The sequence below is a fragment of the Lates calcarifer genome, linkage group LG15, assembly GCF_001640805.2.
Source record: "Lates calcarifer isolate ASB-BC8 linkage group LG15, TLL_Latcal_v3, whole genome shotgun sequence".
Taxonomy (NCBI): Eukaryota; Metazoa; Chordata; class Actinopteri; family Centropomidae; genus Lates; species Lates calcarifer.
Genome location: NC_066847.1, coordinates 29,813,797 through 29,837,317, shown reverse-complemented (window position 1 = coordinate 29,837,317; position 23,521 = coordinate 29,813,797). Strand labels below are relative to the sequence as shown.

The 23,521-nt window shown below is 40.4% G+C and overlaps 1 protein-coding gene across 2 annotated transcripts in view; it reads right to left on the bottom strand.

Moving 5' to 3' along the window:
- usp45 (ubiquitin specific peptidase 45) overlaps nucleotides 1-23,521 on the bottom strand; it is a 32,815-nt gene that overhangs the window by 4,559 nt on the left and 4,735 nt on the right. The window contains exons 4-14 of one of the 2 annotated variants that reach the window (XM_018682852.2): nucleotides 23,308-23,408; nucleotides 22,925-23,025; nucleotides 15,495-15,646; nucleotides 14,095-14,190; nucleotides 13,592-13,722; nucleotides 6,064-6,151; nucleotides 3,564-3,645; nucleotides 2,610-2,701; nucleotides 1,584-1,640; nucleotides 1,253-1,384; nucleotides 372-1,038 (exon numbers count right to left, since the gene is read on the bottom strand). In XM_018682852.2, coding sequence (XP_018538368.1) covers nucleotides 372-1,038; nucleotides 1,253-1,384; nucleotides 1,584-1,640; nucleotides 2,610-2,701; nucleotides 3,564-3,645; nucleotides 6,064-6,151; nucleotides 13,592-13,722; nucleotides 14,095-14,190; nucleotides 15,495-15,646; nucleotides 22,925-23,025; nucleotides 23,308-23,408 — 1,699 coding nt within the window. The remainder of the gene's footprint in view (nucleotides 1-371; nucleotides 1,039-1,252; nucleotides 1,385-1,583; nucleotides 1,641-2,609; nucleotides 2,702-3,563; nucleotides 3,646-6,063; nucleotides 6,152-13,591; nucleotides 13,723-14,094; nucleotides 14,191-15,494; nucleotides 15,647-22,924; nucleotides 23,026-23,307; nucleotides 23,409-23,521) is intronic. The other variant, XM_018682862.2, reaches the window with a different exon arrangement.

The window sequence follows — 23,521 nt, the reverse complement described above, 5'->3', positions numbered from 1 at the left end:
TTTTAAATCATTTTTTAAAACTGTCTCATTGTACTTTTTCTCAATCTGGCCAGTGATGGTCTTCTTTCAAGGCATGGTGTACTCTCCTTCAAAAACGCCACGACGAAGTGTCTGAAATTGATGAGGTCACCAGTTACTTGTTCCTGTCATTTGCTGTCACATTAGCATTTAGGTACTGTTGACTAGTCACACATCCCTAGTAAAGAGAGTTTGATACACAAAGATGGAGTATCACTTTAAAGGTTTCCTATAGACAATCTGTGTTGTAAAAATTGGGTGTACAGTGTAATCTGGTGATAATCATAAATGCATCATATCAATCATTTGTGGGGAGAAAACAATAACTGGTCGCTCCAGATGTTTTGTCTTACCAGCTGAGCTGCTCTTGCGCAGCTGTTTCTGTCTGCGTTCTGTACAGCTCTCACACAGCAGCTTGTTGTTGCCCATCAGCAACTCCACAGAGGTGAACTGGTGGAGGCAGGACTGGATGGAGCACTCCTTGGAGCTTGGTGTGTAACTGTGGGACAGCGCCTGGAAGGCTCCCTGGTGGTGTTGATGGTGGAGGTTATCTCGTGACTGTGTTTCTCCCAGTTCCTCTGGAGAACAGTGCGTGGAAGGTGAGCAGTCCCCGGAACTGAAGCCCAGGTTGACTTTAGACACTGCAGTAACTAGCTGCTCTACAGGACCACCTTGCCTTGTGGAGGATGATGACGTGGGGGAGGAGGCAGAGATGGGCGTAGGGGATGGAGTGAGGGTGGAAGTGGATGATGGGGTGGACATGTGCCCATGCCCGTGGCTGGAGGAGGAGGTGCGTGGGGCCCACTCACTCTCTGAGGCCTCACTGTCTGCGTCATTGCTGCTGTCCTGAGCACCTGAGTCTCTCTCGCTGCCATCTGATAGGCTGCCCGCAGCGGCCATCTTGCAAACTGTGACACCACGAGCTGATCCACCAGCTACTACCTCCTCCTCTGGTCGCTCCGCACCGCAGCCTGCTCCCTTCTCCTCCACAGAACTTGAAGCCCTCCTGCTCTGTTGCTTCTGGGGAAAGTGGAACAGATGCATTAGCCCCTTTCAGAAATGAAGACACTGCCAATTTTACATGTTAGCGTCATGGTGTTTTATGTTTCCATTATAGTTGCATTGGCTAACTGCTGACATAGGATGTGCAGCTACAAGAGCTAGGACAGGATGCACAACAACTACCGTACCAACAGATAGTACACAGTCAGACACATACTGCATACACCCTTACCTGTCCACTCAGCTTCCTGGTGTTTCGGTTTACAGAGTGTGCTGCAGAAAGAACCTGGTCACTGTGAGCCATGTGGGTGTCTTGCTCCCTGCTGCCCTTCCCCAGCCTACCAGGATTGGATGGTTTTGACATCTGAGCACAATAAAAAAAAAACATTATCAGTGAAAACACAACATAGAGCCAAGTATTTGTTGACTTTATCTGCTGACAATAAACCTGCAAACAAATGTACACTGCAGTATTAACTCATTAAATTTCTAATATGGTATCAAAGTGTTCATCATCATCCTTTATATACACTGTGTTCTCATGAACAGTTGTGGCAACTCACCCTCTCCTCTATGATGGGTAAAGAGATGTCTATGAAAGCCTCCTTTACCGTGGAGATCTGAAATAGGAATTACATGCAAGTCAGTGTCAGCATATGCATTTAAAAATCATAGCCAGTTGCTGGCAGTGAACTTCTACTGTACATTTTCAACAGGTCTGAGAAGAGATGTGGGAAGTGGCTGTTTCTTTGCTTTTTCCTCTCCAGCTCCACACCTGGTACTCTCTTACTCTCGCCTTCAAGGATATTCTAGTTTGCATAGTGGCATTTGCTTTGTTAACGACCCAGAGCCCCCACATTTTACTGCGAATGCCTGCTGCAAACAGTTGGTGTTTGAGCTGGTCCTTGAAGTGTTGGGCTTTTTTTGTTTTTTGTCCTCTCTTTTCTCTGACTTATTTTTTATATTTTTTTTGTGGGTATCAAAGTGAGAAATGCTCCCTGCCAGTAACAGCTGGTAGAGAAATGGCAACTTAATGATGGTTTTCTTCACTTCACGTCAGAGACAAATATCTACCAATTTATGACTGAAATGGAGAATGTCAGTGCTGCTGGAAATTGTCTGGTAATTTTTTGTGGCCCCTGCAGCAATCATTTAAAGCAGGAGTAAAAAAAACAAAAACACACTCACATACACACCTATTACATATATTATATCATATTGTATATATGTGTGTATATATATACACACACACACACATATATATATAACTCATTAACTTACTACCATGGTATCAAAGTGTTCCTCATCATCCTCCATTTACACTGGTACTGGTACACTATATATATATATATATGTGTGTGTGTGTGTGTGTGTGTGTGTGTGTGTGTGTGTGTGTGTGAATGGTTGTGAGGGTTTAATAACAAAGCTTGACTTGGTTACACATTAAGAGGCAACTTTGTTGGGAAAAACTGTCAACTTGTCATCCCTGTATGTTGTGTGTGTTCTATTGAAGACAACACAGACTGTTGTAGTTTGACACACTGAGTAGTTTTAAGATCCTTTGCTGTAGTTCACCCAGACACACTTACATGCTCACACTCTTCACACATAATTGTGTTGGTCAGTTCGCCTACAAAGATGCGGTCAACAAAGTTCATCTTCACACCTTCCTTCCCGTATGCTGGTGGAAAAGAGAGACATAGTTTTCAATTAAGCATATACACCGATCAACCATAACATTATGACCACTGGTGGATGAAGTGAATAACATTGATCATCTTGTTATAACACAATGTTCTGCTGAGGAACCTTGGGTCCTGACATTCTGACATTTCTGGGCAGTTTTTGTGGTGTGGTGGGAACATTATCCTGCTGGGAGAGGCCCCTGACACTGGGGAGTGTTGTTGCCATTGGAGGGGTGTATGCTTGGTTTGTGACAATATTTAGATGTGTGGTACTTGACAAAGTAATGTCCAAATGAATGTCAGAACCAAAGGTTCCTCAGCAGTAGATTGTGTTATAATGAGATTATTCGCTTCATCTACCAGTGGTCATAATGTTATGGCTGATCGGTGTATGTGAACAATATTGAATTACTACTTGCATGTTACCAATTTTACAAAAAATTCTGTGGTTGTTAAACACTATGATTGAGCTCAGCTCAGCTCAATGTACTCCACTAAACCATTTTTGTCATATTGCTCACATATTGCTCACTCAATAAACACTGTGAACTAATGGCATTAACCAAGCCTCTCAGACTAAAAAGTGTAGATGTAGAACAACCGTTTGAAACTGTGATCATATTTATTGTCAGAAAAGTCTTAATTCTAAGAGTCAAACACAAAACACAAGCCAATAACTCATGGTAACTTAAACATAAACTAACAGACAAGTACAAGTGGCAGGATCATCTTAAAAAAAACAGTACTGTTCTCTTCCTCTTAATTATTCTCTGCCTCATTTGAGCTGCATTTCCATTAACTGCCACAGGGTGGGACTATTGATCTTGGTCATTTGTCTAGTGCAGTGTGCATATGAACCTTTAACTTGTCGTTTGGTCTCCTCATCTGCTGTCTTCTCTGTGGGGTTGTTGAAAGCTTTCAGAATGCCTGCTTTCACCCTCTGCAAAAACACAAACAATGCAGAGTTTAAATGACATTCATTAAAGCAAAAATAATTATAGAAATTAAATTTCACTCTGGGTTGTGTTGTTTCTTGAATTCTCTATTACACCCATTACTGACATATTACAGTGTAGCCTAGAGCTGAGATTGACAGGTATACCTATTATAAGCATCATTAGTGTAAAATAATTATTGTGCTTGTCTAAATACATCAACATGTAATCTCATAATTAACTGTGCATGTTTGTGTGTGTATGTAAGTTCTTCATAGTGCTCTCTTATTGAAGGTGACATGGTCATTGAGTGTGTTGGTGAGAGAGCTGTGAAGAGGCACAGTCAGAGTAAAGCACCAATCAATAGATAATTGGCTATGGTCTGTGTCTGCGGTCAAAAACCAGTCAGCCCCCACTGTCCTGGGACCCACGCACTGGGCTGGCTATTTAGGTCAAAAAGCCCCTGTTAATCCCAGCCTAGCCAGTCTGCACCCCACTCAGTCCGCACAGCCAAACCAGGCTGAGGCTCTCCGACTAATTAATTACCAGTAACCCCCACTCATCCCTCTCTCCCTCCCCAAAGTAACAGTGTGCACTGGCCTACACTGGATGGGCTGTGGAGGGAGGGGTGGAGAAGGTTACTGGTATAAGGGTGCAGGGGTGGAAACTAAAATTAAGATGGGTGAAGAAGGACAGTCTATGCCCTGAGAGAGTAATACCTACCGTCTCAGCTAATTGGTGATAATTGACTGGGGCCATATTAGCATATTCAGATCTCTGATACTAATGGCCAATCAACACAAACACTTAGGGCCTCTAAAAGGTTGAAACCACTCACTGTAAAAATACCAGTCCTCCTCTCTAACACACGCACACGCACACACACACACACACCCACCCACACACACACACACACACACACACACACACACACACACACACACACACAGAGGACAGGGTGTATACGTATTAATTGTATTGTATTTATTTGTTACTTCAAATGTGCTGATTCAATATCACTTTTTTAAAATTGCAAGGCATAGATTAACTGCTGCTGGCTTGAAAAAAATGACTGTGTCATGTTTGCCCTTGCTTGAGTAGACGCTTCATTAATGGTACCAAAATATATTTGTTAAAATTTGTGTTCATTAAAAAAATTATTCAACAACGAATCTAGAATGCCACTGTATCTCTGAGTGTGCTCGGATGTATAAATGAGTTTCTGAGTGAATGAATAGAGGAGGCCGTACCCCCTCCCTCTTTACCTCATTGATTGGATTGGGAGACAGGCTGATGAGAGTGCATGTGTGTATGTGTGTGTGTGCAGGAGGGGGCCATGGGTGACCCTCAAGCACAATGGGACGGCCCTGGAGCTCATTCAGCAGCTGTGGGCTTCCCAAGATCACACAATGATGCCGGTCGTGCCACTTGCAAGTCCTCTAAGTGGCACAACTGTCAGTGTTCACAAGTTTGAATGGGAGTGTTGGAGCCCAGCCTGCGGCCCCTCCTGGGCCTGGGGCTGACCACTAAACACACCCGCTAACTTCTCCTCCTTGGTTCACGTAGCCACTGGTGGGGCCACGGAGGCCAGCTCTGCTATGGGGTCTCCTAATTGCCCTGTAAAGGGCTGGGGGGGTGGGGGCTTTCTGTACTTGCCAAAAACATGGCACCATAAGGTTAAAACACAAAAACCAGCAAGCCAGGCAAAAAGAGCCACTAGGTTATGTGAGCGCACACAGCACAGCCACCCCCATGTCTTAGATTATGATGACAAATTTAGGATGACTGTTAATGGACAATAAGTTTTATTTATATATATATATATATATATATATATATATATTTTTTTTTTTTTTTTTTTCTTTTCTCTCTAAATTACTGTAGAGTTGTTCAGGGCAGTTCCTCATAAAACAAATATGCATCTTCCATCTATTCCGCCCAACATGAAAAGCAAAATTAGCTAAATTAAAAAAACAAAATACAATTTCCTGAGTCAACTTTAAAGTCAAATTTAAGAAAACAAACTAAGAGACTACAGCCATGCTAGCGGTTTTGTGAGGTTGTACTTTGGAACAGTGATGCTTTGAGCTAAATGCTGAATGCCAAATATTCACAGTGACAGTTTTAACATGCTGATTGATGCTGAGAATGGTGGGACTGGCTACATTAGCATGGCTAGAAACTGAGAGAAAGTTTTAGGACCCTGGACACACTAAGCATGCACAGACAGTGTCCTTATTTAAATGTTCCAAAATGTATTTGCAAAGAAACTTAAAATACCATGAGCAAAAGAACATTTTGTGCAGATTTTAAGGACCCATAAAACCAGATTTACAAAAAGTAAAACATTAGCAAACTTTGAAAGAACATGATCCCCAATTGTGGATTTGGAAAAAGCATGTGAGTAAAGGTTAAAGGCTCACTTTAGTTTCTTCTACTCGTATGGAGTCCAGTAAATAGTGTAGAAGCTCCTGGCTGTCTTGTTGTTGGTAGCCCTTGAAACGTGGAGCTCTGGAAAAACAAGATTAAAAGGCAAATGAAAGTCAAGAACAATAGAGACATTTGTTGTTGTGTCTGCAATAACGCACAGTGATGCTAGCACTCCCTAAGCACAGTATGTACCTAATAAATGTACAGAACTAACTCAAGTAATAGTATAGTAAGTGCTGTCGCCACTGTCCTCACATATCATCCTGATTATATATATTACATCAGACCTGTAGCACTTGCCATCATGAGGCAGAAACATTATGGACTTCATTATTTTCTTATGGGTGAAATTACTAATCCTACAATGTATATACTGGAAAAAGTGCTCATTAACCAAAGTATCAGACAGTGAGAACTGTACTGTGTTCAGTTTTTACTCCTCAGACAATTATTGTCATATTGATGCATTAAAATGTTTGTCACAGCTTCAGTGTTTGTATGGTACCATTTCAAAATACTGTGGATAATAATGTGTAGTTTAGATTGTGATCTGTGGACACAACAATAAAATTTAACTGTCAAACGGTAAAATCAAGTCGGGGAAGTAGAAAAAAATTGGAAAGGAGCAGAATGAAACCTGTGTTTTTTGTCTTACAGGGAGCATTTTACACTTGTACACCTCCAGTTTTGGAGCTCTGGCTATGTTTAACATGGACATCCAACATCAGAGACGAAAGACAATAACATAACAAAAGCATAATATGTCGCCCATTTGTAGAACATATTTGATAACAGGCAAACAACACTGCTGGAGTGAACCTGTAAACTCAAAGGAAAAAAATAAAATAAAATAAAATAAAAAAACTCAATTGTTTATAAACCACAGCCACACAATTTCAAGTCAAGTGAAAGAAAACTGCCATACACAAAACAATTCAAATCTGAAGAGAAACTGCAATTATCCCGTTTCACTATTGTCTTTGTGAAGTCCTACCTGCCATTATAGCTAACAATATTTTGTGACATTTCTATCATTTCATTTCATTCATTTCATATCCCTTCCCAACAAAGTTCAAATCACTCTCATCAGTTATGTGACTGATATATTAGATCCCATGTTCATGATGTTTCCTATAATTGAAAAGAAAAAAAACAAGACCATGAAATAAGATGATTGACCTTTGTTCCAATGTGTTATCCCTGGAGAATACAAAGAGTTCAATGCAAGGCCTATGTGCCCTGTGCAGAACAAACATGAAAAATAATCAGTAGTTAAACCATAGCTCTACCATGCTGGCTGTCAAGTAATTTATTTCCTTGACTTTTTGCTGAGCATTTTGTTGGCAAAGCAGGGTGGACCTCCATCCTGGACATTACTACCAGAGTGGTTAGAGGGGAGGCTCTCCTTGGATCCGTCCCCTGGCTGTCCATGGTGAAACAGATGTGTGGACAGATGCCAGGGGCAGATGGGCAGCCAAGGCTAGAGCCACTGCAACCTGTTGGGCCAAGCCAGCCACACAACCACAGGACAGGTTGGTCCAACAGGCACAACACACACCAAGAGGACACATTCATAGTTAAAGCAGCTATCAGTCAAATGTTGATGATGTTCAGAGGGTGGGGTACTGGGGTGGTGGCTTAACCCCTTTAATGGCACTATGGGAGGTTCTTCACTGTTACTTCATGATCAGTAGTCTTCAGGGTCTGGTATTAAAAGACTGCCTGTCACTTAGAGAAGGCAAACACTGAATGCTCTTTGGGTTTTAGAGGGGGATACCAATAACCAGTTTTCTGAAATGGCTGATGATACCAGTCCAACAATGATTTATTAATACTTATACTGGGTCATAATATTCACAGCCATTCATGGTTTTATTTAACCATTAAGTCTTTTCTGTGCAGTTTAAACTGATGGGAGAGCAAAAGTGACTAGATTTTGCTGAGAATTTATTTAAGATCAAATTTAATCTAACATTGGCAGATTTTGCTCATTAAACCTTTATGATAGAACTTTTAGTATAACATATTGCAAAGTATTGTAAAATAGACAGGTGTACTTATTAACAATGTTTTCTCACTGAAGTGTTTAGTAGGCAATTCTTGACCTTTATAATCCTACTTATTAAAGAATTCATGAAAAATGACTCATCTCTTCGAGACAAGATGACATGTGGCCCAATGTTGTCCAAGGCTGGGGAGAAGATGGCCCACCACCTGCCCTCAACACAGGTCATAACCAGGAGGTCTGGAGTCACCCCCCTACCCTTACATGCCAACACGATTCCCATTTCTTATGCCCATTTCGTGCAGACACATGGACGGGGCTGGATAAAGAGGTGGGGTTGGTGGGGAGCACATATGCCATTTATTCGCCAGCTCTAAAAATGAACAGCATGTGAAGGAATGTCTCCCTCTAACTAGTCTGTCAATCTCCCATGAGAGACAGAGGCACAGAGCAATATAAGCAAACAGAAAATAAGAGATAAAATAAAGAAGACAGAAAAAAGAGCAAACAGATGCAGAGTGATATATAGAGGGAAAAAAGGTTGGGATCAGTGGGAATGAGGAGGTCTGGAAGCTCATCCCAGTGGAGAGAAGCAGAAGGGCCCTGTAGCACTGCTCTCAATCTGGCCATTACAAACAGCTGTGGTGCTAACACAATTAATAGCCGGATGAGTTAGTACCAGACACAAGACCACACAAGCTCCCCCCAAAACACACACATATGAACAACACAATGCACCCGCACATAGTTCACAAAATAAATTCAGCCGACATTTACTCACATACACACACTGTAGCAACGTGACTCAATGATCTACAATATGTTCATAAAAATGTGTTTTGTACCATTATTGGCCAGAGCAAGGCAAATCTGACTTTGTATAAAATAGGGATATGTAAAACAGACAACATTATTCAAAGAAAATGCTAAATGTAAAAGCAAATTTTCTCATATCTTTAATACATGACAAAGAAAAAATGTAACAAAATAAGACAAAATTTTTGACTCATGCAACAATTTCTTAATGTAACTGATCGATTGATTTAATTAATTGAATTTATGTAATTGATTTGACTGATCATAATAATAATCATACTTATATTTATTACTCTAGAACACTAGAAAAACAAGTACAGTCATATTTTCAGAATTTTGAAACATATCAGTTCTCCTGAAATCTCTATGTGAGAGTAAAATTAATTTGAACTTAACTTCTGGGCAACACTAACAGTGCCACAAGAAATCAACCATGTGATACCAGCCTTAATAGAGGATTCGTGCTCAGCTTCTTTTAAAACTATGTATTTGTTATCAAATTGTGCTCAATTACACAGGTTTTATTTTGAACATGAACATCTTGAACAACATCCTTATTTTCAGGTTTCATCCCATTCACAGATAGACCAAAGGGAATGGACTTGAATCACCAGACCATATAGTTAGAATCCCTGGACTGCAGCTCTCGGCTCAGCATATGTTCACAAGCCAGTATCTGTATTATTTTTGAACCAACTGAATATTTGCTTCCTTTCTGCAACCTGAAAGAGATCTTTGTCCCCTACAGAGCAGCATGCCAGTCCTGCCTCTTTGTGTGTGACTTGTATGCGTGTTCATGTAGGTGTGTGTGTGTCTTGGACACCAGAGCACTAGATGGAATCCATTGTTGTCCTCTGCAATTTCTATTAGGGATGTAAGGCTTCTTATAAAGGCTTACGAACAACATTTGAAAGATGTGAGTATGTACACATTTACACACAGCACATAGATATAGAGAGAGCCATGGGACTTTTCTTTTTCTTTTTTTGCAATACAAGAGTCCAGTGGCCATCCTGAAAATTTAATCAAGCCCTTGAGAGAAGCAGGTGTAGATGAATGCTCCTGTGTGGCCTCTTTGTCCAGTTTATGCATTAGACATGCATGGGTAGTGCATCCAAAAAACTGATAGTGATAACAACTCATCACTTGATAATGCTTTAGATTAACAAAATTAGTGTCTGAAACCCCTGGTTCCTAAGTGACCTCAGACTCTAAGTTCCCAGGACTAAGTGGAAAAATATGCTAGCCTTTAATTAAATGTTATTTTTCCCAGTCTAGCTTAGACTAGCAGTCTGGGACCCTCCCTGGCACCAGATAGAGAGTGTGGTGCACCATCCAACCCACACAGCTTGGCATGGGTCTGAGCACAGGCCAGACCACTTCCGCTGGGAGGAAAAGCAGGAAGAGGCAGACTCTGGGGTACTCAGCTGGTTAAATGCATGTGCGCATACAAGTGGAAACACACATACAGTACACATACACATAAAACTGGCCTCAATAGGTCTCCACTGTTGCACATAAACACTTAAACTATCCGTGATCCGAGCCAGAAAGCCTCATTAACCTGCCTGTCACCACAAACATACTGGGTAAGTCAGTGAAAGAAAAATGGAAAGTGCTTTCAGCCCTTACAGGCCAAGGGCAGACTCAACCCTCTTGAAGTGACAAGAGCCAGCAGTGACAAGTGAGGATGACAGAGTATATTTACAAAGTGCAGCCATCACAGGGGTCACTAGAAAATGGTCAAGAACTGCTCCTGTTTACTGAGATGTGTTTCTGTAGTCATTTCAGCTCAAAGCTTTAGTCTTGAGGAGAAACATTAAGAGCTCTGGCTAGTTCTGAATGCAACTGCAATCATGTACACTTTGAACATGTTGGAGGGAACAGCATATACATGAGTAAAACCTTGAGAATGTAATAAATCCCCAGTTCTTCTGTGAGCCCAGAATACTAAAAGCTGCTCTCATGAAAAAGCTCTCGAAATCAATCAAATCAGAATTTCTTCTTCAGGATGTCACTGGTAAAATTTTTACCACAACTTTGTGGTATTTTTTCATTTTAAACAATGTACTTCAGCAAATCTGCAACTGTATCTCTGCTTCACAGGATGGTGGAAACAAAGCAAACTAGCTTGCTTTAGGTAAGGGTCATGGACAAGAGGAACTCAGCTAATTTGTGTGTGTGTGTATGTGTGTGTTTTTGTAACTGCAAGTACATCAATATCTGCAAACTAGTGATTACTTTCATTATTGATTCATTTGATAGGGTTTTTTCTTCAATTAACTCATTAAATATTTCTTTGATAAAATGTCAGAAAACTGAAAAATCCCCAAGATTCCTTGGAGGTGATGTCTTCAAGACCGCTTGCTTTGTCAGGCAAAAAGTCAGTTCTCAAAGATATTCAATTTACAATCATATAAAACAAAGAAAAGCAGAAAACACAAATTTGACAAGCTGGGATCAGATTACTTGTATCCTTTTAAAAAAGCTTTTGCAAATCAGAATGTCTGTTAGGATACCAAGAAGTACCACACACAGTCTATCTTAATTTGATGCAGACATTTTGGTGAGCAACAACTGAATTTTTTACCTGCCTTTTTTTTGGCTTCTTATGGCTCAGCTCTCTCATTAAAACTATTTGAAATCAGGAGCTCTTCTCAAGAAGTTAACAAGGACACACAGAGCAAAGCAACCACTGGTGAATTCTTGGCAAAAGATGCTCAGATCATCTAATACTGACTTGCTTGCAGCAAGTTAAAGAAAGTGACTAATCACTTTACTTCTAGGTTCTTTCTTGTAGTCAACAAATTGATTCTTTCAGGGTTACTATAGCTGTAGGCAAATTAGATTTAAAACTTTAAAACTTGCCACTCAGAATAAAATTTAAGGCCAATTTTACACAGCTAAAGTTTGCAGACAGGGGACCTGCTCTGTGCATCCTGCCGGAAACAAAATATGTGTATGCCTTTTTCTTCTTCTTTTTCTTTTGTTGTGGTGAACTAGGTATAACTCCAGCGTATTGCTGGCCCCCTCACCCAGGATATTTCCATCACTGAAGGCCTATATTAGCTATCGTGATCTGCGTGACATAATGTGAGATTAGCCATTCAGTAAACTGTTTTAATTTTTATCTTTTAATATTATTTTGAGATTTTAAAAATAAAATGTCAAAGATAAATACATAAATAAAATCCTAACTCCCATGAATTTGTAAGACTTCTGTAAGACTGATTTAAGACATTCCAAGATGTTTTAAGGCCTTATTTTTAGATTAATTAATTTAATGCCTTAATGCAGACTTTCTAAGGCTTTTTTAAGAAAAGGCCATACCATATTTTTTTGTTTTGAAATCAATAACTCCTCCACATTTGATGTTGTTTCCTACCATTCTGTAGCACTGAAAACAATGTAAGTGAATATTAAGGCTGTATGGATATACAAAATAATTACATACTAGCCTTAATAAAAGTTCACTTGTGGTATAAGTGTAGCATATGGTAAATGGGTGCTGAGGCCTAAAGTCATAGCTCTCTATTGAAATGCAAATCAGTGGAATAGATTAGCCCTACTTGAAATTAGATGCATGTGAGTGCATAAAGGTGTGTGCAATGCTTGCTGTCTGAATGCACAATTGCCTGCATGAGTGTTACAGGCTGAGGTGGTACCAGGTGAGGTGGCAGCCCTCATACACACATTCCCACACACACAAACACACACACACAGGCCTGTCTGATGAAAGCTAGGTACCAGAATAATGGTCAAAGCCACACCAGAGACGTACCCAGTCATCCAACATTAAATGCCCTGGTCACCCACCTGCACTGCTAAACAGAGCAAGACCCCCTCCATTCACATACACACACACACAGACATACAGAATGGACCCAACCAGCAGTGTACCATGCTCAAACAAGAATCCAGCCAACCAAACATTCACACTGTCATTAAAGACAGCAGAACGACTGTTCAGTTCACAAAAGTATGGCTGTTGTTCTGCCTGTCACACAGCCTGTTAGCCCTTGCTCTGGATCAAACATGACACAGGTGGCACAGCAGTGTGGCAAGAAGCACAAAGAGCTACAAATAGCTAGCTGCTGCGAGGCATTTAACAAGGTACAGTGCTTTTGTGTGTTTTAGTGTATGTTAAGCTTAAAGTGCGTGAAAGGCATTCAGCTGGGACCAGGTGCTACCTGGGTCTGGCTGGTTAAAGTGGTCACCACCACAGTGAGGGGATGAAAGCAGGTGAAAGCTGTGGCTCCTGTGTTGTATACTGCCATTGTAATGATGGGCAATTGCAATAGTAACAATTATGGCACAGTTTGACGACTTCACTGACCCTGATATTTGCATACAGAGAAAAAAGGCAGCGTATCATCATGGGTGATAGGTACTAACTATACAAACTGAAATGAAAATGGCAGTTCTAATCTCCTCAATGGTTCTAAATAATCTATGTCCTCTATGAGATCAGTTTTTTATTTCATAACCGAAGACACAAAAAGTAAATTTATCAAAAACACCATCAACTTCCTAAAGATAAACTGTTGCCACTTTGTGCTGCAGGTATCATCCACAGTGTCATTTGTCATCTGTCACTAGTTTAATTTACTTGTTTTAGGATACATGTACATTTTCCATGAATGAACAAGAGAATCTAGGCTGAAAGGACACAGCAACTGGTATGAAGAGTAGAGACTTACTTCTGGCAAAGCTGATTGAAAAGGATCTTGGGATTAATTGGGCCTTTCCCTGATTCTTTCATGCTCTGGAGGAAGAGAAACATGGCCGCAGTCAGTGGCTCTGGACTAGGAAGCGTTACCGTCAATGGACTCTGGAAGACGTGGAGACAAAATGAAAATGAATCATGTGTTTCCAAATTTGAAGTTATGACAGGAATTGTGGAGTTCAAAACAATAAGAAAGCAATATCATATATAAGAATAAATATAAATATTTAGATTAGTATACCATTTATTAAATAATGTCAGAATAACAGTTTTCTTAAATGTTCATAGAAATGTTTCAATTTTACCTCTAGCACTAAAAAAAAAATAAATAAAAATAAATAAATAAATAAAATATTAAATATCAAAAAATATTTTACTATATTTATGTATTTTCAAAAGCAAAGTATTTTCTTTAGTATATGTGTGGTGTGGTTTAGAGAAGATTAAATGAAGAGAACAAACTCTAGCAAACTGTACCAGATTGGTCTCGACAGGGGGGCAGATCCTCAGTTTGTATCCTTTCTCCTTCACTTCCTGGATAAGGTCAATGAGCATGTGCGTCTGGGATAAGTTCTGTGGGGACAGAACACAGTTATTTTCAGTGTTTATTAACATTTCTATAACCCTTAACCATCCATTGAATAGTACTGGGGGGAGTACAAAGACTCAACAAATGTTAAGCAACTGAAAACCATTCATAAAATCAGAAGAGCATAAAACGGGTCGTATGTACTGATCTAGGTACTCATTGGATGAAAACATCCACCAACAATAACAAGAAAAAAACATCAACAACAAAAAATTCAGAAACCATCAAAGATGTGAAACTCTAGTCACACTTAGTTTGTGGCAATTCAATGTGGTCAATTAAAATACCCTTGTAAAATGTTATCTCCATTTTAGCAGGATTTAAGAAACTTGTGGTGAGTTCATTACTCTGAAAGAGGCTTTCAAATCTATCTATGATCTGTGATTTTGAAATGTAGAGAAGATCCTTGGTGAGAAGATAACCTGAAGCAGTCATTGTCCCTTCATGTTAGAGAAGCATCTTTTCTTTCCCTTACAAGAGATATTTGTTTTGTCACATCCTGGCAATGAAGACAGTTGCTATGGAAAACACACAATAGAGCTGGCATTGTGAACACAGACACAGCTCATCCTTTGACAATTATGTGTTTTCACCAGAAGGATTGCAATTTTCAAGGAGACAATACAAACAGACAGGGAGAGGGAGGGAAAAGCATGTAAAGCGCGCTCACTCGAATTTCAATCAACGAGGAAGGCCCTGAGGGTGATTAACAAAATGGCGGAAAAAAACAGCTTCATTGTTGGAGAGGCATGTCAGTTTGCAGTCACGATGACACGACCAGAGAAAGACTGGGGAGGCTCTATAGCTGTGTCGTATGGTGAACATGCTCTGCACCAACTGAGTGCCACTCTTGCATAGGCTGGTGAATGTGTCCAAGCCAGCACTGTGTTTACGGCTGCACTGATTAGGCTTCAACATGATCTCAAGGCCTAGCCTGTTCATAATCACAGTCAAAACATAATCTGGTTACTATAGGCCAGACTCCTAAGAAGCACCTCTTGAGGAGTGTTTATGCATTGTAAAGGCATACATATTCATATTGTCATGTTAGAATGGAAATCCCTGTGACTCATTAGCGTATCACAGGGTCTCTTGAGATAAAGCAGTGACTGGCAAGCAGGTTATTTACAGTAAGAAATCCACTTTAAAATAACATGATCATGCTTCTTATTAAGGTATTCATTCTGACTAAGTGGAATAATATTACTGCAGCATATTTCAAAATACAGGATAAAAATGTATATACACAAAAATATTTACATTTGAACCTATTCATTGTAATACCAACCTGCATAACAGCGTTGAAGAAGCATGTGTTACCAAGGTTATTGATGCCTTTGACAGGGACCAAGGTGCTGTTGATGACTGGGCTCTTGCCTCTGGGTGGCTCAGTATAATCTGATGGTTCCTCTCGCAGCTTGATGATCTTGGGTGATGCAGCTGAGACACAGAAGAAAACTAATCTGTTATGCACTGCAATACACTCAAAAACCATGTATACTGCTAAAATAATGCAAGAGATATGGTGCAAGCCTGGAAGTTACAGAAACATAATGAGGTTACAGTGTGTGGATAGTCTTCAAATTTGACAAAACGATTCCATTTCTAAACTTAATTTGGCTTCTACTTTAAAGTTTTTACACCAAGACTTGGCTGCCAAGCTGAGATGGTGGCTGGGTTGACAACTTGGTTGAGATTGAGGGTGGAAATCGGCCTTGCAGCTGGAAAAATATCAGCCTCCCTTAAATTAGGATTGAGGCTAGATACAGAAAAAAATTGGGCTTAGCCTTGAAGCGAGACTGGGGCTGGGAGCAGGGTGCTGGGATGGCAGCTGTAAGGAAAGCTGGGTCATTTGGGAAAGCAGATGACAGCTGTAGGAGTTTCCGCTGGTTAGTGAGGGAGGGGTGGGGGCCGAGGTTGGAGAGACGGCTCTCCAGAGCCAGCTGTTCCTCCTGATCACCAATGAAAACTAACCTTAAACAGAAACTAAGACACAGATGGTCAGAATCTGACAGTGTCATACAGATGATGCTGGAGACAGAGTAGTGTAGGTACTGTAGCTGTGTGAGCTGATGGCGTGCCAACAGCTAGCAACAAAGCACCATGATGACTCAATACCAATAATATGTTACCAATACATGTTAGGAGTTACTGTTTTGCTAGATAGTGATAGAGATTAGATGAGAAGAGGTTCAAGTCATCATGCACACAGTTTGTTCACTTAAGAAGAATGAGGTGCACTTGGCTGAAAACATTAACCATCAGTAAGTTTAAAGGGAGATTGAAGAAACAGCTTTGGGTCAAACAGCAACCCTTTGTGGCTCACTCTCTCATTATCCAACAGATAATGGACATTTCACAAATTTCCTACACTTTGCATTGGTGCCATAATGGTCAGAAGGGACTGAAATGTTGAGCAGTGTTTTATGTTCAAGAAGTAGTAGGTAATTGCACCCAGGACTTTATATGTTCCATAGTGGATGATAAGCTCAGTATAGTATGGTAATATGAGGTCAATTTGATTTCTAATGCTTGGTTCTAGTAAATATCAATGTTAATGACATTTTAGCCAATTAAATACAACGTTTGCTCTAATGCAACTCAAGACCTCAATATGATGAAAAAATAAAATCAAAATGGTTCTTTAAATCATTGTAGAGGTCAAAACACAAAGAATGTTTTCATGTTAATTAGAATATTATTGCTGTACAAATACAGTGATTGAAATGCTATCATTTTCTTTAAGAATTCAGTGTGTTTTTTACTGTATAGTAAATAAAACTACAAGTTCTTGATAATGAGACATTTCAGTGCAAAATGGCAAATTCTTGCAGGGAGTGATGGCAGTACCTTAAGGCCCCCAGAGAAATCAACTAAACACTGGTAAACACAAAAAGAGTTTGGTCCATGAGCACTTCAGCTATATAAGCCAGTCAAGAGAGCAGGCTAGCAGTGAGGTCACTGACCTGAACCCGAACATGCCCAAGCAAAGGAAATTCAATTGAACTGCAAACCATCATAATCATCATAACAACCTGCACCTCTACTCTCACCGTTCTTCTCCTCAACACAAAAATGGCCTTGCCTTAGCACATATTCAATTCATAGAACCACTCCTTCCACACAACACGTTTATTGAAAAAGCTATTCAACCTACAGCTTTTCCTTTTCAAGGCCAAGGACATTAGCGGGAGTGCCCTGGTCACAGTCGGTGGAATGTGAACCTTGGGCTTTTTACTCGTGGCCTGGCAATTTGCATTTTATACTCACTCAAATTCCACTCAAAGTTGTCTAAGCAAAAGGGCAACTTTTCTGTCAGATTTGAGGAGAAAATCACAATTACTTGAATACACACACACACACACACACACACACAGAGCACATAATCTCTTTAAGGTCAGCTGCATTACTATATTTTCTTTGTTGCGGCAATGTTGCTTTAAATCCACATTGCTTTCATTGAAAAATGTTTAACACTGATAACAACTGAGGAAATCACTGTCCTGTAGTCCTGTAGGTTATCTTGGAGCTTTGGGATCGAGAAGGTAAGGGCGAGGTTCAGCTTGCTGGGACAACATGCTGTTGTGGCGCTCCACCCAGAGGTGCTAAATGCATCTGGCCCTCTGTGCTGGCAACATCTGGAGACCTATTTCCATCTTCAATATGCAGCCATAAGGGAGCTCCCATATGTCAATACACACAATGCATGGAAAACAACTGGAGATGCAGCCCCAATCAGGAAAAACAAGCTGAATTATTGGATTTGGTGTGAGACCAGGAAGGTGTGAAAAGATGAGTTTATGGAAGTGTAAACAACTGAGCCAAAGATGAAGTAACTGAGAGAAAAAAAGAGTGTATAAATGAGTGTGGCTACTTGTTGTGGTGTTTGTGAACAGAGACCCAAAACCAACAGACTTAATGCGACTTGAGTCTAAAAGCCATGACTGACACTTGAGCTAAGAGGGAGCAGAGGAATGAGGAAACTAACTGGGCGGAATGGGGATGCCGATGGACACATTCTGCATCTGGGACCGTCACCCAAGGTAAACAATGTTCAGGGAGCCATCTGGTTGAGACTGGGGAGAGGGGGGCAGGAGAGGGCAGTGGGGGAGCAGTGGGTGGAGGGAAGGGTTGCAACGAGCACAAGCATATGGAAAAGCAGATTTTTCCTCTCCCTGCAGCAGTCAGTGAAGGCAAATGTCAGCATGCGCTGCGTCCACGCTTGACTGTGCTGCACTCGGCACCACCACCTGGCCCTCCTTGCTCAGCCACCGAATATGGGCAGCAGTGACACTGCGGAGCCTTTCCCCAGGGTAGAGGAAAGCATCACGGTGCTCGGGCTCATCCACATGCATGCATGTACACCAACACCTCCTGCACCCCCTGCTCTTTTTCACACAAGAGATACACAAAGAAACATGCAACTCGTTTACTTTTACAGAGAACAGTGCTAGAGTACTTCAAAAACAAAAAAACTGCAAGCTTAGCTGAACTCTCTCATAAAATACACTGTTCTGTCATGCACATGTTTGCATTATTTTTGACATTAACTGCATTATTCTGTCTGTCAAGCTGCAGCAAGACCGATATGAGACTTTATATGACAAAATTCAAGCTCATGAAACAAGGCCATAAACAAAATGTACTCTTTTCACGTTTGTTTTACGCCAATACTGCTCTCTTAAATTTAGTGAACCAGATCCAACACAATGGCATATTTTAGTTGAACAGCTGCTTATAGTAAAATGTTACTGATATAATCAAGGCAAAAACAAGAATCTGTTTAAAAGAAAAAATAAAAAAAATAAAAGCCCTGTTAATGTGGTTCACAGTTGGGCTGAGAGAGCATCAAATTGTATGGCCAGTGGGCTTCATGCTGCCATGTTCACTTCCAGTGCAGCACTGTGGAGGGTCAAGGCCAGCTCCCTTCATGCAGAGCAGGCAGTCAAGAGGAAGGCCAGGCAACACCAAATGTCTTATTAATTCACTAATTTGTTGTGACTGCAGGGCATGAAAAGCCTGTTTCCTTGCCATCTGAGGCCAAGAGAAGCCAGTGCTGTGTTACTTACAGACACACACACACAAACACACTCATGTAAACACACAGCTTTTGCTACCCACTATCTGGCCTACTTTCATGTGCGGTGGTGGGAATAAAGACAAAATCACCCTTGATTACCTCCATGAAAGCACCACCAGGGGACAAGCATCTTACTGGCTACTGACTCGGATAAGTTAAACTGACAGTACACTGAAAACTATGGTTTCTAAAATCAACAACCAGAGGCAGGAAACCAGGTGAATAAAAGTGCAATGATGATACAACAATAATGTGGAAGATCATTATTCAGCCTTTTACCAATGTCTCTCAGAGAGGAAGTCAATAATATCAATGAGATATCAATCCTGGAAAAACTGAGCCCTGTAGTATGTGTGTGACCTCAGAGCCAAAGAGCTATAGTACAAACAGGATGTAAATATCCTTCATATTAGCATGTAATAACCTTCACCACTGACAGCACTCAAACTAATTTCATTGTTCAGTTTAAAATCTGAAAGGTTGATGCACAGGTGTACAGTGGATCCCCAAGACATTTAATGATGACTGACATGACAGTAACATTACAACATCTGAGTAAACCTGTGACCTACTTCACTGTCTCAACAGTTTTAATTTGTTCAAAGGAGAAATAACAAATAGAGTGTAGGTGCGGATATGTGTACGTGTGTTTGACAGGCAGACACAGATGAAAAGAAGGGACAATATACTCTTGCCCAATTTTGCAGCTTGTCGGTGCATTTCATTGCTGTCCGCAGTGGTATATAACTGTGTATCTCGATATGTCATTGAGTTTGTGTTTTGGGAAAGAGGGAACTCTCAGGAAAAGAATAACTCTACAAGTTTGAGAGGAAGCTGAAAAACAACACGTGCTTCATGCTGTGTTGGTTATTTGTAACAGTATTTTGAAGGACTATTTACATATTTTGCCAGAGCCTAATTTCATATAATTGCAGCCATAAAATATCACTTAAATTAACATCATTCATTTTTAGTGAAACAATGTTTATAGGGGTCTAGTCTAAATATTTTGTTCTGATTAAAAAAAAACAACCTTAATTCCTCTTTTAAGACATTTCAGAAAAAAAGCATAAATATTTAGATAGAGACATTTAGAGTTTACATATTGTCAAGGAGTTTAAAATATCAAGACATTTTAGTCGGCTCAACCAGACGCGGACGAAGGACGGGGAAGGTCATATGTTTAATAGCTATACCCTCCATCTCAAAACACAGAGCTAGGAATCAAATCTTTGGAGTAACAATTTTATAAACTATTATTATTATTTATTATATTTTGATTAAGTTGTAAATGTTGCAAAAAAAGAATATACACAACTATTATAATAACACACATAATGCAGTAACACAACAGTACAGTAATACAGTGATTGATAATAATAAACATAAAACAAGAAGGAACTGACAGATTCCAATGAGCGAATGATTCTGATCTATTCAGAACATTTTAATTTGCTCCACAGAGACTCCCCAGCTGTGTTACAAGCTAGAGTCTAGCTCCCTGTGGTCAATTAGCTTTTTACTGGGACTCTGGTACTTGAGCTGAAGGCCTTGATGGTGAGAGAGCACAGTTAATCGACTTTCTTTCTTCCCTGAGCTGTTGTTGTACAAAATTATTATGGGCTCTGAAAAAAAATCCTTGCTGGGGCTCTTTTGTGCTTGGGGGTCTATAGGAAAAACAGAGTACAACAGCAGCTTTTTTTCTGAAAACCTGGCCTTCACACTGAAATGCAATTTCACAAGCTCCTCAACAGACAACAGCCGCCTATTTTGCTGTAACAGTGACTGCCTGCTTCTATACCTATTTGGCCAACCGGTGTGGAACAATTGGGTGGCAAGAAAGGTGACAGGTAATTTAAATAGGCAAAGGGGAAAACTGTAGGTAGCGATTGTCCAGCTCATGACTGTCAACCAACTTTAGGTCTAATTTTTCAATACTGCTGTTTCATTCTCATAGTCTGAGAGGTCATGTTTGCCCAAAGAACAACTCAAACTATATACTGTCTCTCAATTTTACAAAAAGAATGTGCAGATTCCTCAGTTATGTAATGAAGTTGGAAAACAGAAGTTATTCACATTATGCTCCAGAAAGAGAATACAAAGAGTACAAAAAATACCATACATATAAAGACTACATTATGCCACAAGAATTCAACAAAGTTTATTACTGAAACTTAAAATCATCTGTAATGGCCAGCAAATGTATTATATATATTGAAAGAAAATAGGGTATTTGCTTGAGTTAAACATTCTTTTCATCATTCTGCGTATGTGTATCTACAAGTATGTGTGTGTGTCCACTGAGAGTCAGTGTGCTCCAGCTGTTAGGATCTAGTCACTCTGACTTGTTGAGGACCCTGGCTCTCACTAGTGCAACGCACAGGCCCAGAGGTGGTGAGACATACAGCAGCTCAGCAGAGGAAGCAAGGGACAGAAACAGATAGTGATGCAAAGACAAAGAACGACAGAACAGAGGCTGAACCCCACACAGCTGCTCTTGTTCTTCAGGGAACCCAGCCGGGAAGCATCACTCAAGCGCCTAATTCCTCTTAATGTGTGCAGTCATGCGACATGCAGGGTGGGGGTGAGGGTGGAGGACTGCTGCGGCATCAAACCCACAACTCTGCAGCCATGGCTATGGGTGGATCAGCCTGACTGGGCCTGGGTGGCTGGCCTCTGGCCACTGGCAACTTGGCACCGGGCAGGGGGGCTAAGCTGAGGCAGCCAGTGAGACTAAAAGTGATGATGCTCACCATCCTGATCAGCTACAGTCTGTTAAGAAACCTCTCAGCATGCCAGCACAGACTGGGAGAGGTACAAGGAGGCAACAACAGAGGATGTATGTGTTTGTAAGTACAGAGGTTGGAGTGGGGTGTGATACATATATGGTTGACTGATTGGATAAGGAGGACTCAAGTGGCCTGAGTAAGGTGAAAGGCATAAGACTGAAAGGGCTGTCAAATGTCAGTATGAACACCATCTGCTGTGATAAAACTAAAAATAAAATGCTTTAAAGACTAAAGATGCAGTATTCTAATTTTCTGATGCTAAGAAAGGGGTTCTCAAAACCCAAGTGATTCAAAGTATAATTAGCTGTATCAAGAAGGAATCATGCCTGTAACACAGTGTGGTCTCCCCATCACATCACATCACTATATTATCCTAATACTAATGTATGTATATGCAGGTTGTCTCTATGTAAAGTATGACGGGTTAAATCCAGGGATTCAGACAACCACTGCCACCAGGGGGGGCAGGTGTACTGCAGTCAATTGATATGTAGGTGAATAACTGGCAATCATAAACTTGAACTTTTGTGACCTGGTAAGTCAGGTCACTTTGTTCAACAGTTATTGATCTAGAAACAAGGCAGTTAGTAATGGTCTTGTATACAGTCATGGTGTTATTGCTCTCTTCCACTGGAAGAATACAATTCGTATTGTTCAACTATTTTCTCTTGAATGAATGAAGACAGTTTGCTGAGTTTGTGTAAAATTCTAAAATAAGTAATCAAATTCTAAAACAACTGGACTGACTTCTGCATTGCTGAAGTTGCTGTGAAGATTTACATGTCTAATAAAAACTTAATTCAACATTAGTAGGTGGCCAGACCTCAAACATGTTACCAAACACCTTACCTGATGTTGCCTTGACAGAGTGCTTTTGTAAAAAGTCCAGGGACTGAGCCAAAGCCTTCTTGTTACAGTGAGTGGAGAGCTCCTCATTACATTCAAAACACCTGTTACAATGAGAGAGTGTCATAGACAGACACAGAAAGACTTTAAGTTGCTGTAGAATTTAAGAGCATTCAAGAAACCAGTGTTGAAACGAACCATTATTTGACAACAGAATTAGTTGGCTGAAGTGGAAAACCATTTATAAATGTAATCAAATATCACAAAGGAGTGAAAAAAACATTCAATACTAGGTTACCAGATGTCAGTGCAAGTTGAATGGCACTGACCATGTGTGCAGTCTTAGCTTATTTATTACAGTTCACAATGAATGCAGTTCTTCTCACCAGGCCTTCCATGTGCTCAAGCTGATGGTGATGCAGTGAGACTCTGGGTGGAAAGCTTGGTAGTGCTTGACAGCATGCTGAATCCCAGTGTGGTTACAGCCCTGTGAGAAAGTTTATTTTAATAATTTTAGTTAAAATCTTTGTTAACCAGCACAAAGCATAGTCAGACTCACTTATCCCCACTTCAACACAGCCAAATTTTGTAAGCCATTTG